Raw genomic sequence first — 13,044 nt, 5'->3', positions numbered from 1 at the left:
ATATTTGCACATTTACATAATGTTTATACTGGCTAAATGGAAGTTCAAGCTAAAATGCAACCCAAGATTACCACTTTCTCCAAAGATTGTAATTTAGATTTGCACACACTTTGTGATTAGTGTGTAAATTAAAAACAAGTGTATCCACTGGGTCTTCACAATGCTCTATGCACACCATTATGTATGTAACTGCAGCAGTGGGTGTTGGAAGGCTGCATGGAAAGAAAATTAGATCTGGAGACAAGTTTGGATCTGGAGTCATTTTATGCATACTTTTTATGCAGACAAAGTTTAGGGCTTTAAGTCTACACAATCAGAGGAGAAAGGTTGTCCTGAACAGTGGACTACAGACATTGTTATTAGCTGAAATTGGTAGTGTGTGGTGAGAAGTAGCCCTATGATATAATATCCAACTACTTCAGTGTTGTTTTTTCTCCATATACATATACATAAACATAAGTTTCATTTTAAAAAAGGAGATTTAATCTGAAAATCTGACCCGGAAGTCCGTCTTATTTTGTTGGTCGCGTGGTTGGTAGCTACAGTTACTGTACACTGTACAGTTAATCAAGCCTGATTTGGGACAGCCGTGTTACCTATGAATCTTCAGTTTAACGTCACCGCGGTCGACATGACCGATGCAGTGGTGAGGCTTGAGCAGAAACATTTGGAGAGGAGAAAAAAGGTACGAGTTTTAGAAAGTTGTCTGCTTGTCCGGCAACCATTTATTATAACGATAAACTACTGTTCAAGTCACTGTCACCCACTGGAGCGGTCGACATAATGTGCTAGCCTAGCCTACAACGAAAAAGTGATGCTAACCTAGCCTACAACGAAAAAGTGATGCTAACCTAGCATTTCGGTTTTATATCGGTATTGCCACTCTGTTGTCTGTTTACTATGTATTAATATATGTAAAAAAAAAAAAAACCTGTGCAAATTTGCTCCGCCCACATGTTGTCGTTGAGTTTCCATAACAATAATAACAAACGTGTCATTTTTTGTTTCTACATTCTACATTTCCATTGTTATATCTACGTATTGATGTATGACGTATGAACGTACATTACAACAGCTAGAAGGTCATGTATAGTAGCTGTAGCGATTAATTGATTACTAAATTAATTAACAATTATTTGCAACGTTTTTTTGAATAATTAAAATGAGTTCTCTGACATTTCAGCTTCTTGCATTTCTCTGGTTTATTTACTTCATATAATGAAGTCATTACAAGTGAATCATTTTGGTTTGTGGGCAAAACAAGAACCTCATTATTTCAAAGTTTGTGAAACATTTTTCAACGTTTTCTGACATTTTATGGCTCTGAGAGTAAATGGTTGTTCATCTCTGTGTGTTGACCCTGCAATGGACTGGCAAGCTGTCCAGGCTGGCTTTTGCCCTGTGTCAGCTGGGATTACCTCCAGCTCGCTGTATGAAAAAAGTATCAAACACTATATACAGTATACACCCTTCATTGCTGCATTGATGTCTTGTTTTTGTTGTAGTTACCATGTTCAGAAGACAGTCCCTCAGGAGTGGACGGAGGTAGGTTTACCGCACGCGAGCCCTCGCAGGGCGATTGATTGACATCATTATCCACATTCATTCATATTTGTAAACCCTTAACTCTGAAAGCATCACACTTTTCCTTACTTGTTTCCGTGCTTATTTTCAGGTTCATGTAGATGTTGACGCCATCTTATATTAACAAACTGGAGCAGTTTTAAGTGACATGCAACCAGGCCATTGTGTCTAACATTGTATGATGTTCACTGTTTTAGAAGCAGAACACAGACTCATTTTGGCCCACACATCAAGGCGACCAAGGAGAGAATTGAAATGCTTCAGCAAAGCTTTAAATGAGCTCTTGAAAGCAGTTACTGCCCACCCCAAACAGTAAGTGTGTGTAATTCTCTCTGCTACACATACACTTTTACATGTTAGTGATTAGTAATATATTTACTTTGTAACGTACCAGGTTTAGTGTTGATCATGGTCTGCATGGCAGTAAGGACGAACTGAGAGGAGACTTCACAGTTGCTCCACTTCAGGACTCCCAGGTGCCGTTTACAGAGACAGGTGAGTGCGACTCAAGTGTGTCAGAGCAAGATTATGGTCACTGTGATTTTTCATCTCTGCACTACGATGAAATCAATCATTGGCCATCTTTAAATAAAACCTAAAGTAGCAGCTCCAGCCATAATTTCCTGAGGGAAAATTGTATTTTAAAATCTTTATAAGAGTGTAATATATTAAAGTCTTACGGAATAGATTTTGCACTTTATATTCTTATTTTCATGTTATTGCTCTGATCTCTGACTTTTATTCACAGCCTCTGTTGTAAATTGCAGAAGATAATTATAAAGTTTGAACTGTACTTAGAATCCTCTGCTTTTATTCACGGCCACTGCTGTGAATGCAGAAGATAATTAGTCATATTTGTACTGTTCTTCTGCTTGACTAGATGTGACCCTGCCCTCCTGTCTGGATAATAGCCCTGGATCCCCTGGTACTGAGGCAGACAGAGAGATACAGAATACTCACCAATTCCCTGACTCATGCTGCTCTTCATCCTCAGTACTTGTCAAGGTTTACCAGGAAATGATGATCATCTATGAACAGCTAAAGGTGAGAGTACATAGTAATGAGTCATTTTGTATTTCAGACTCAGAGATTAGTTTGGTTACAGAGGGTGTGTTATATTACATTACAAATTATACGAGAATAAGTCTGTGTGTGTCTGTACAGACAGAACGACAAAGCCAGCAACAGTGGGAGAGGGAGCTGCATGAACGAGAAAGGAGGCTGAAACAACAGGAGAAAGCATTTAAGAGGCTGTCTGGGTTGGAAGAGATTCTCCATACTCGCATACTGGCTATAGAGGAGGTCAGACACATACACTTAACCTGGTTACATTCACCCTAATAAAGTTTATGAAAGTTCTTCCCTTTCCTTCAACATGTTCTTGTAGGAAGTTTTAGGTATAAATTACACTTGCCTCTACTCTTGATTGTAGACATTTTGATTTTAGGGACTAATCTAGCCTCGTGTCATTAGAAACACCAACAGGAGCTTTGTCAGCTGCAGGATCTTCTTCGACAAAAGAGCAAAGAGAACAGGAGGCTCAAATCCAGCTTTGACACCATTAAGAATTTGAATGACAACATGAAGAAACAGGTGAGTGTTTACATTCACTTATTGTGTTGATGACTACTTTTAAATAAATAAAAGTAAAATCTCAAATTATGTATTAGTGTTTTCAAGAGCAATTACTAACTTGGACCACTAGAGGGCAATACAAGATAACCCTCTTATTTGGATTTATTTATTATTAATGGAGATTGGATATTTTTTTACAACATAACAATTATAATAGTAATAATAACACATTGATCTAGGCCTCACTGAGTTAAGTCGTAGTTTAATGTTGTCCTAAAAATTATTTTTGTTAAGATTTAATGAAAGTCTTCAAAATGAAAGTCCCCAAACTGATTTGAATTGATTTTATATCCACTGGTCTTGTATAGAAAGTTGACATTCACTGTTTTCTAAATGTGTAGTTGACTGAGAACAGTGAACAGAATAAGAAGTTGGAGAGCCAGTCCAAGAGGGTACAGGCTCGACTTGAGAACCTGCAGGTAATGTAATGTTTTACCAAACTGCAGTTTATTTGACTCACACCTTATCAAAAATCTACATTTCAACAAGTTTCAACACATACTCCCTGACATACATATTCTTTGTTGAAGTTTAAAACAGATATTCTTCATACATTTATTAATTGATTTCATTATTTTTCAGAGGAAATACGAACACAGCATAGCACCAAGAGCCTGTCAGAGAGATGTGGGGAATATTAAACCATCAAAAAAGGAACAAAGTGCTGCCTCTGGAAAACCCTTCTGCAAGGTGTTGGTCTCGCTCTCTCATTCTCTCTTGTTGCTGTGTTTATTTAAATAAAAAAGCACATTATTGGCACAGGTAATAAGACCTCAGACTGGACACTGCTCACTAACTTTTAGCCAGTTAGGATCCCCACTTGATCAAAGACTTCTAATATTTCTTAGCTTGACTGTAAATCGACAAAGTTTGAATTATGCAGCTGTGTCATAATCTTAATGTGGCTATATTTGATTGTTTGTGATAAAGAAGATTGCAGATGGCAGATTTAGCAATATTGATTTTAATGATATATTTCACCCTCCTCCTTTTAGAGCAGCTCCAGTCGCACCTCATTAAAGCTCCTGGCCCTTTTACTGGACTGGGTACTCGATGGACAGACATTCTCATCAGTTGAAGGAAATGAGAAGAGAGGTGTAGCCGGCCAGTGTCTGCCACCGGAGGTTGTGCTCAACGAAAGATGCCTCAAGGTGGCGCCTTTGTTTCAGCTTTACACTGATCAAACACCATGGTTTCTCACTCCTGATCCTGGGGAGCCACTGTCCTGTAGGGAAGCAGGGAAACACTTAAAACATGCAGGACAGTGGCTCCCCAGAACCAGCAGTGAGAAACCCTGCTCTCCACCAACATTGCTGTATGCTGTCATGACCACAAAAAAAAATATATTGTAGTCATGACAATATGACTTAATTATAGTATTAAGTTATCTTTTTTGCCTTAGGTGCTGCCGTTATTAGCAGATGAGCTTCATCACACTCATGAGTCAGAACCGGATCTCCTCCTCAGCCTTCTCCGCCTTATCCATTGGGCTTTGAGACACATGGACCATGGCACACAAGTAAAGACATGATTATTTCTGTTGCTAAAGAAGGCTGTTGCAACTACTGACAGAATACATTAAATGTCTATCCACCTTTCTATATAATTTCATGAGACCCTTTCGTAAGTATTTATTGACAATGTATGCATACATGCAGGGACAAAATCCTGGCCACCACTATATACATAGCGTTACGTCAAATTAAAACAACATTGAAATTAAACACATAACAGCCCTAATACGTAGCCACTATGAAAAAGACACATAGCTAATAGCATCCTGAAGAAGACAGTTACCTATATGTTAACTACATAATGGGATCTTCAAGTGAGATATTCTGTTCGGTTTCATTATCCATCTAAAAAGCAAACTTTTGTTCTTCTGCATTTGCTAAATGGAGTTTCAATCAAGAGAAGAATCGGTTTAAAATGGTGTTAATTCTTTGACCTGCAGAAGCTGCTGGATCACTTTCGCATCGTCGTCCCACAGAAATACAGAAATTTCCCTCAGCACACAGAGAAGCGCACATCCACTTTAAGCGGGGGATTCAATTTATCGTTGTTTGGTGGTCCTGTCGAGTCCCATCATGGGTCCAGTTGAGAAGCGTGGATAACCCGAAGTCCCCTGCTTGTCTCTGTGTTTTGAACAGAGACTACATGAGAACCGGCTGTTCCGGCGTTACGGCTTTTGATAAGGATTTGTATTCTACTCTATAATACAGCCACATGGCTGTATTATAGAGTAGAACAGTAGAACAGACCTATAACAGATGCAATGCATCAGCCACCGCTGGCTGAAGCAGAGACCGTGATTAGACAGTCTTGTTCCGATACCCATAACCACATTATTGACTTCATAATTTGCAGAAATCTTCATTTTATTTAGAACACCACATGCGAGCATTCAGCCCATAACCCTTACCTTCGGATCATTGTCTAAACTCTCAATTCCCGCTACGGGCGATGCTCCAGGCTTCACTTCACTGCACTGAGCCACTTTTCTCTCCCCGCAGCTTCTAAGCTGCCGACCTCCTCACCAGCACTGCTCCAGGGAGCTTAGCCCCGCTGTGTTTGTTTGTCAGTCATGTCATTTCTGCTCAGTGACATGCTTTATGTGTAACTGGAATCACATGCTCCCTTATTGTTGCAATGTGGGTTCACTTTAAAGACAAAAACCTACCAATATTTGGTCTAAAATACATAAATGGAGGAAGGAAGATGTTCTGTGAAGTCTGAGGGGATAGCTGACAGAGAGCAGTGTTGTGAGTTTGAAAAGACGAGTGCTGGCTCCTTGTCCGACCGATCGTTTATTGCCAATGCTGATTGATCATACCTGTTAATTTTTATTTTTTTCCACAGTTGTAAATGTGTACATTTATGTGTGTATTTTGCACAGAATGGGGCTCTTTCTGCCGCACTGCAATGGATCGGAGAAGAAGTGTCAAAACCAGCAGGCCAGTCAACATCGCGACACTCTGAAGATCCATACCTGTCCCACAGTGAGACAGCTGGACCCCTCAAGACCCGGCCTCTTTACCGCAGCCCCTGCCCTCATACCTGCATTCTTTCCATCCTCATTATCCTCCGCACTGTCACACAAGGTATTATTACTTGACACACTGTATTGAATGTTTGGCATTATGTTTTGGAAGTACAAATGGGTTTTTAAATTGTGGATTCAAGAAAGATTGTTGGTGTAGAGCAGGGTTTCTCACTCCTGGTCCTGGCGAGCCACTGTCCTGCGTGTTTTAGATATTTCCCTGCTCAAACACACCTGATTCAAATGGTCAGCTCGTCAGTAAGTCCTGCTGAAGCCTGATAATGACTAATTTATTTGAATCTGGTGTGTTGGGGCAGGGAAAACACCTAAAACATGCAGGACAGTGGCTCCCCAGGACCAGGAGTGAGAAACCCTGGTGTAGAGTAATGAAACAGCAAAGAATGGATAATCAATACATATGTTAAAATTTGAATTTGTAGTGTCCAAAAAAGAATTAATAGGCTGCAGGCTTTGTTTATAATGTAATTGTTCAATCGTCATGTGTCGTTTTACAGAACACATATCATATGTGTGTGTTTGTGATCTCCCACTCTTGTTCCTCGGATGATGAAATATTTGAGAAAAAAGTGGACAAGGTGAAGGTGTGCTTGTTTTTATGTCGTCTGCCATTAGTGAGGTACATTTGTAGTGTAAACATTTTTCACTTCTTCAGTATTTTGGTTCGCAAACATAGCAAAATAAGCAGTGGAGCTACATAAACCAGCAAAGGCAACACTAGTAATTACACTGATAACAAGAGGAAATGCATCAGGAGCATTTGCAGCTTGGGAAAAAGAACAGAGAAACATCCCCATCAGCTCCAATCAGAAGCTCATTTTGAAAATACATCCTGACATAAACTCCCCTCTAACCTGACCTTCCATCTGCTGTCTTTTCTCTGAAGTCTATTTTTCTGTCCCATCTGCCTACCAGGTCTGCTTTCCCCCTTGTCTGTATTGATATAGACCCAAATTAGTCAGAATAGTGAGAGGTTTCTTATCTCTCTTATGTGCTTTACACATTATAAATACGGTTCTAAGATGAAGAAAGCCCAGCTCGGTCCAAAACAACCAAAAGAAAGCTATTATCCCCACTGTCAAGTTATATAAATTGAACATTTTCAGAAATGTGCATTGATCACACATCAGATCTTTGAACTCAACATGCATGATGGATTTTGGACTTCAAAAGTGGACTGTAGAAGAATGGCAGGCTTTAAACCAAAGAACTGTATAATGTTGGGTTAAGATGGGAAAGCTTAGGTGGGCAAATTATTTCCTGTTGCTAAACAGGTACAACACAAAATGAAAACAGTCCTGTATAGAACAAAGGTGAGCTGTCACAAAGTTTTTCTTCCTAACTCCCTTCATTTAAAAGTTATTAAACAGTAAAAGCACAATCAAGTATCACTATATTCATACATGCCTCTCTGTCTTGTCTCAAGCTGACGTGCTGGCCAAGGCTCTGGACAGCCTTCAAACTGAGCTGATGTCAGAGGAGAGCAAAGGCCAGTTTATCTATTATGAAGGAGTGTGTGTGCTGCTGACGGTGCTACGGTCTGGCCGTGCAGGCTTCCACACACCCATAGACGTCCTGATGCAGCTAACAGAACAGTCCCGTAAGTATATTTCGGATGGCTACTCACAACCTTTGAGTTATTGGATGAAAAATCCTACGGCTGAATAAATGTTCAAGTTAATGTTTAAATAATTAAATGGCCCCTTTGCGCAGCTGTATTCTGACAGGTTGTGATAGGAAAATCACAGTTGTAAATAATGGATTTTCTGATGACTGAGTTCTGTTTAACTTTCGCAGTTGCTGAGCGCATAATGGCTCGCTGTGACACTGTCCTGACTTACATGAACTGAACAGTCATTGTTGGTGTAATAAGTAAAACCTGTGCTTTGTCTGCTAAAGCTTGCCAAAATGGCTGCTGTGCAAAGTCTAGCATCATTTATAGATTTCAATCAGACAAGTCGCGTTCGACTGTTTATTGCATCAGAACACAAATGATTATGTTTGGCGTCCAGGCTCCCCACAGATATGTTGTTGATCTGTGCAAACTCCACGCAAGAAGGCTCTTGTTCTGTCCGGGTTAGGAACCCCGGTCTTCTTGCTGCAAAGGCATGCGTGCAAACCACTACACCCACACAAATACACTTTTTTTTTTTTTGTTTCACCTGTCAAATAAGATTTTATTCACAGATCACAAGTACAATCACACTGTAAAAGTCAATGTGGTAGTCAGACTCTGGCATTTCCCTTGTCAGTTCATGCTTCAATAGCACCATACCTGTGACCTTAAAGTTGGCTTTGTCTGAAAAATCAGTTGTGGTGGATGTAGCTTTGAAAGCTTCTGTAATCACTCGGATTAATAGACTGTCTTAACCGTCACTATTTACTTTGATTAAAACCAGCCCATCTTGAAGGATCTCTTAATGTCCATTTTGCTGCAAAACCACATGCTAATGGTGTCTAAACACACACTTCCACCACCTTTTGGCCCATTTTAAAGAAAGACGAGTTTTGACTGAGTTGGAACAGTTGAAGTGACCAGCAGGTTTGACAGGGTTATGAACCATATCATTTACGACTGCTATGTGCTCATAAACAGCAGAGCCATAATGCCAGAGGCAACTGAGGCCAGAGCTCTACAGTATGTGTGTATGCAGTTGTGAGATTTCAGTGTCTGAAGACTTTCTAATTATAAGCAGTAATGAGGGGGAGACGTTAACGGTGTGACGATGTGGGGGCAAAAGGCTTACACCTGAATATCGGCAATATAACAAAATGAAAAAAAAGGTCCAGTTTTACACAAAGAACACATACAGACAGGATGTCTGAGGTCATGCTATGACAACTTGATGGCTTGTATAAAGTTCAGCCACATACTTGTAACACATTTCATAATTGGCACGAAATGCCACTTACACACGCACACACACTAAACGTGTTGACTGATGTCTGGTAAACATCAAGTAAAAATACATTAACTTAAAAACTGCATACATCAGATTCATGGACACATGTGAATCTACTTTCTGTCAAGGTTTTTCCTAAGTTTTCATAGTGTTTTGGTTGCTCCTTGATCACCTACAATATGTTGTTCAGAAGAAAATGCACAAGGATTCTGTGTACAATTATGTTAGCAAAATTTTGCACAGATAATGAAGATCAGAAGACTTGAGCTTGCCATGCTCCTGATTCTAAAATGATATAAAGGATATAAAACATTCAGGCTTTGGAAGAAAATAAATATTAAATTCATCAAATTATGCATGGGGATTTACCGGGTTTTCTCTTTTTTTTGCATTTGAATATAAGCCGATTATAAGCATTGCAAAAATGTCACAACTTTTAAAAAAAAATATTTATTTTATTAGCAAAATCATCACTTAATCTGAGCAAAATTACTCGATGCAGCACTTAACCACTAATATAAAGGATTTTATTTAGTTACAGATACATAGTCGAGCAGTTTTGTTTTGTCCAGCTCCTCGTTTTTATCAGATCCTGTTGTACTTTCTTATCAACACATGATCCTTTTTTTCCATATCCATTCATCTGTGATTTGATACCAGCACAACCGCAGTACCAAGCAAAATAAAAAAAAGTCCCTCAGATTGTATTCCTTCATCCACATGTGTAGTTGAAGACAGTGAAGTGCTGCTTTTTTGAAAGAGCAGGAATGTGTCTTAAGTAGAAACAAATGTTTGTTTACTAGGAACTGAGTAATTTTAGGCTTTCAAAAGTTGACATTTGCTTTTATTAATTGAAGAAATGTGCCACTTCCCTGTGTGGACCAATGCTCATGTCCTCTCCTTTTCATCTCCCTGTGTGTGAGGTTTTTGTTTGATGAAGAAAAGGTCAGAGTTAACAGTGACAATATGGTCGCTCTTCCAAATATAATCATCACAGACTCCTTCTGACCGGCATCTGTGTCCTTGTCTTGCTCGGTTTGATGTTTAAAGTGTTTTCATGGTTTGTTTGTGTGTCCATGTATTTGACATTTTTATGCAAATTTCCAAAAGTATGACAAGAAAGAAGTTGATCATTACCATCTCTGCAGTTTTAATATTGACTAAAAAATGTGGTGTTCATCAACGAAATTGTTTGGACAAAATTGTGCTTTCTTTGCTCCGTTTGCATGCTTCTAGGCTACCTAAATTCCTTCCTGAAGGCATGTAGCAGTGAGGAGTTTTTCCGAACAGCCACCCAGCTCATAAATCATCTTCGCTGGGAGCTCCCATCTCTTGAAAAGCTCACTATCCTTTTGCAGAAGCTCTCCAGGAACAGGTATGCACAGTGATCAGCACACTGTCAATACCACTGATCTGTGTGTGCTGATCATTGGTTCCATATTGACATACAGTGCAGCATACAAAGATATGCTTGTGTACTTGTACTAACATTAATAAACTTACTTAACCTTACTATTGATACCTAAAAAGAAGCAACAAAACAATTTTAGTTCTTGCACAATGTAGCTTGATGCCTGGAAAGGTAGAATAATTCATCTGAGGTTGACCTGATTGCACTAAAATTGCACAGTGGCCTATTACTCTGACTCCTACCTCATACATAATCATCATTTAAAGTGTGTTTGATTACCGTGCTTGAAATCCCTAACGGTAACCACTGCACAACATCGACCAATCTCCCAGGCACAAGTCCAACATGGGTTTGTATAATTCACATCATTAAAAAAAAAACATGGCAAAGGCCAGGTTCAGCACTCTGGAGATTTTCTAGAGGATGAAGTCCGACGTGTGGTCATAATTTGGTTTTACAAGCGTGCTGAGGGAAGGAAACCTGATCAAAGATGGTCACCTCGCCTGCAGAACATGTGGAAAGAAATCTGCTGTGAAAGGAAGTAACACTTCGAATGCAAGGCAAGTCATTATTTTAGCTCGGTGCACGATGTGGGAACTTCAATGAGGGAAAGCTATCAGGGTTTTGTCTTAATATCCTGTTAGTAGAGGCTTTCAGTCTATAAAGTATTTTGGTGTGTTGTTGTTTGTGTTACGTTTGCCACATTTCACATGTTATGTGATGTAGTTTAGCAACCTGAGCAATACATTTTTGTCCATGTAATATTTGTCAGTTCAGTGGGATGTTTAATGTCACGTGAGAAATGTAGACTTCTACTATATAAAGGAATTATTGTGCTTGGGGACACAAAGTAACACTTATTACATACTCAGCATACTTTTAACTAGTAGTAATACATATGATTATATTTGTCACTAAAATGTTAATTCTCTAGTCAAATGTAACCTTAGTTTATTTAATTATCTTTAGACTGAGTGATTGTTTGATTTTCATCTCATTTTCTGCAGGGAGAACCGCCATCTGATTGAGGTGTCCTCTCTCCACCTGCAGATACAAGAGCTTTATCACAAAACCAGTCACAAACATACTTTCCTCTGCCTCAACCTCTGCTCCATTCTCCACAACCTGAAATAAACATGTACACAGACACACATGCAGAAACGTTCTGTTCCTCCCGCTGGATTCTTCAGAGTCTTTCTAAAAAGGTCAGATTTCTGCTCTATCTGTACAGACTGTATTTCCCACCGTGTAGCACTTAAGTTCTCCATCATTTTCTACCTCAAGCAACACATGCAGACCCGCTTTCTTTATTTGTATTGCGATGTGTTTTTGAAGTTCTTTTTTATGTCAGAAGTGCTTTGTTAATATTGTTTATGTTTTGCACTTTCCGACCCCTCTGTTTTTGTGTGTTCCACTGTGCTAATGGGATGTTTTGGCTTTTTCTACGATGAAGGACCCTGAGAAAATGAGTGTCATGCTTGCCAGGGGACTTAATGGGTGTCTCATGTGCTCCGAGAACGACAGGCTGTGACTGCAGAGCTTTTTTAATGACAATAAACAAAAAGAACCAAAGCACATTAAGAGTGGACTGCCTGTGAAATCCATATGTTTTTTATAATCATGTCTTATTTGTTTGCATGGGTAGGTTGATGGGAGTAATGGCCTCAGTATGGGACACACTCGTTTTTAGTTGATGTAAGAGATTGAAGGGACTGAAACAATTACAACCAATATTTACAACATTCTTATAGAAAACTATTTAGAAGTTCACCATTTGTCTGGATTTGAAACGGGTGCACCCAAGAGCATGGGAATTATTAAATTAACTTAACTCATTTTATTCAGGTCATAGATTCAGTATAATGAGATGAAGGTTTTGGCAAATGTGGTGACTTTGATCACATTTATTGTAGATTATACAGCACACTGCAGTGTACGTGTATGCTGTAAGGCTGTTGAATAAGTCTACTTATATAATAAGTAGATATCATAATCATAATTAAATTGAACTTTAAGTGCAAGTTTATGATGGAGCACAGTTAATGTTGCTTAGCTTTTTTTACACGTTTCACACATGCATTCATCATTATTGAAATCAAAATGATGCCCTATTCAAACTGATCTGGTGCGTTATAATCATAACCGCTTAATGGTGTATTTTTTATATTGTGTGACTTCTTTAGCAACTTTTCAATGCATTTACATTTATATCAAGCTGTGTCTAAACAAGTATTTGTATTTACTCTCAGAGACGCAGTGTGACGGTGTTTAATCTAAAGCCTTTCAACCACCTCCTGGACACAACATTCAAGAACAAAGATGTTTGAACTGAAACGTTCTGCCAAAATAAATACAACCTGTTTTAGAGTTGAAGTAAATTGTTGCGTGATTGGAGACGCATGGAAACGGTTTACATTGCAGTTAATACGATACAGTAGTCCCAGTGGTGGACA

The 13,044-nt window shown here is 39.0% G+C and overlaps 1 protein-coding gene across 1 annotated transcript; it reads left to right on the top strand.

Moving 5' to 3' along the window:
- Positions 1-1,837: 1,837 nt before the first annotated feature.
- ccdc138 (coiled-coil domain containing 138) lies at positions 1,838-11,725 on the top strand (the record flags this gene model as incomplete). The annotated part of the gene is made up of 13 exons (XM_083908473.1): positions 1,838-1,896; positions 1,979-2,121; positions 2,465-2,628; positions 2,749-2,886; positions 3,058-3,177; positions 3,561-3,638; positions 3,802-3,909; positions 4,215-4,370; positions 4,622-4,738; positions 6,116-6,320; positions 7,704-7,877; positions 10,417-10,555; positions 11,599-11,725. Exons 3-13 carry the CDS (start codon positions 2,602-2,604, stop codon positions 11,723-11,725), a joined length of 1,389 nt encoding a protein of 462 aa, XP_083764599.1. The 5' UTR covers positions 1,838-1,896; positions 1,979-2,121; positions 2,465-2,601.
- Between the last annotated feature and the right edge of the window lie 1,319 nt (positions 11,726-13,044).

The sequence above is a fragment of the Microchirus variegatus genome, assembly GCF_963457635.1.
Source record: "Microchirus variegatus genome assembly, chromosome: 22".
Lineage (NCBI taxonomy): Eukaryota > Metazoa > Chordata > Actinopteri > Pleuronectiformes > Soleidae > Microchirus > Microchirus variegatus.
The sequence above is the reverse complement of the archived record's forward strand: the minus strand, read 5'-3'. Positions and strand labels throughout refer to the sequence as shown.